At 49.0% G+C, this 1,730-nt stretch overlaps 1 protein-coding gene across 1 annotated transcript in view; it reads right to left on the bottom strand.

Annotated features, from left to right (window-relative positions):
* lrsam1 (leucine rich repeat and sterile alpha motif containing 1) overlaps positions 1 to 1,730 on the bottom strand; it is a gene marked incomplete in the record, with an annotated part of 15,230 nt that overhangs the window by 7,293 nt on the left and 6,207 nt on the right. The window contains 6 exon segments of the mRNA XM_014030370.1: positions 411 to 455; positions 529 to 668; positions 750 to 872; positions 958 to 987; positions 1,250 to 1,359; positions 1,453 to 1,543. Coding sequence (XP_013885824.1) covers positions 411 to 455; positions 529 to 668; positions 750 to 872; positions 958 to 987; positions 1,250 to 1,359; positions 1,453 to 1,543 — 539 coding nt within the window.

Raw genomic sequence — 1,730 nt, 5'->3', positions numbered from 1 at the left:
GATTGTAGTTAGCCAATAAAGGTAGTTTTACTAACAGTAGTTTTCTTGATGATGGATGGATGATGGTTGGATGGATGATGGTTGGATGGATGATGGTTGGATGTATGTCCAGTGGTAAAATCAATGCTAACATGTTTCTATTGTTATTCAGTGTTCAGTTAGCATGTATGCTAGCTGTTGTTCAGCAGGTTATCAGGTAAATCAAACAGTTTGTTTATATAACATCAGCTGGAGTTCTCAGAGTTCAGGGATGGATCCAGTCACTGTCGAACTGCTGCAGCCTCATGAAGAAACGATGATGTCAGAGCTCAAACTGTGATACATTTAACAGGCTCAGTGTGAAGCCAGATGTTCCTCTAAGTGCTCCATCAAGAGTCCAGTAAAGCTCTGGATGTTCTGGTTCTGCTCACCGGTCCTCCTCCATGGCCTGCAGGAACTCTGCGCTCTTCTTCTGCCTGAAGACAAACACAGGAGGTCAGRAGAAGGTCCTGCTCTAACATCAGAGCTTCAGAGAGCTGCAGCTCTGACCTGCTGCTGTCCATCAACAAGCTGCTGATCCTGCTGCTGATGCTGTCCTCGGCCTGTCGGACCTTCTCCAGAACCAGCTGCCTCTCGGCCTCCTGGGCTCTCTGCTGCTGGCTGAAGCCCAGGTCTGCTCGCTCCTGCTCCTGAAACACAGAACCGGTTCAGCAGAACCAGAACACGTGGGGTCCAGGAGTTTGTTGTCTCAGTCTGAGCCGGTACCACACCTGTCGGACCGAGATCAGGATGTTCTCCTTGTGGTAGTTGTTCATGAGGAGCAGCTGGGTGTGCTCCTTCTGCTTCTCCACCAGGTGGCGCTCAAAGGCCAGCTTCTCCTGCTGCTTCTGCTCCTGCAGAGGGAAACACAAATACACAAATACACTTCACTATTATATACACTGTGTGTGTGTGTGTGCGCGTGTGCGTGTTACACACCTTTCTCTTCTCATAATCACTGAATTTATTCTGCAACACAAAGAAAAGAAAATACTTTAAACTCATAAAGTTCACACAGGTCTCCCCTGGGGGTCTGAGGGATCTGAGGGGTCTGAGGGATTTGAGAGGTCTCAGGGGTCTGAGGGATCTGAGAGGTCTCAGGGGTCTGAGGAGTCTGAGGGGTCTGAGAGGTCTGAGAGGTCTGAGGGGTCTCAGGGGTCTGAGGGGTCTGAGGGGTCTGAGAGGTCTGAGAGGTCTGAGGGGTCTCAGGGGTCTGAGGGGTCTGGTTTACCTTCCAGGCCTCCTCCAGTCCATCCACACAGTCAGAGTTCTGTTTGCTTCCGTCACTCTCCAGAACCGGCAGCAGGTACTGTGAGGGGGGGCAGTACTCCTCCCCCAGCTCTGAAAACCACACAAACCATCAAAAACCAACAATACATGTGAGAGAACCAGAACCAGAACCAGAACCAGAACCAGAAGAGGTCAGAACTTTACCACTGCACAGGAAGCGCTGGATGCTCTCAGTTCCATCAGAACACACAGGAGCAGGAGGGAAGAGCATGTCTGCTGCATCCAGGGTCAGACTCTGTCACAACAACAACAACAACAACAGGTAGGGTTTATAAACAACAACAACAACAACAGGTAGGGTTTATAAACAACAACAACAACAACCAGTGTTTATAAACAACAACAACAACAGGCAGGGTTTATAAACAACAACAACAACAACAACAACAGGCAGGGTTTATAAACAACAACAACAACAACAA

The sequence above is a fragment of the Austrofundulus limnaeus genome, unplaced genomic scaffold (assembly GCF_001266775.1).
Source record: "Austrofundulus limnaeus strain Quisiro unplaced genomic scaffold, Austrofundulus_limnaeus-1.0 Scaffold1047, whole genome shotgun sequence".
Lineage (NCBI taxonomy): Eukaryota > Metazoa > Chordata > Actinopteri > Cyprinodontiformes > Rivulidae > Austrofundulus > Austrofundulus limnaeus.
Note: the sequence above shows the minus strand (reverse complement) of the source record. Positions and strands in the feature narration are given on the sequence as shown.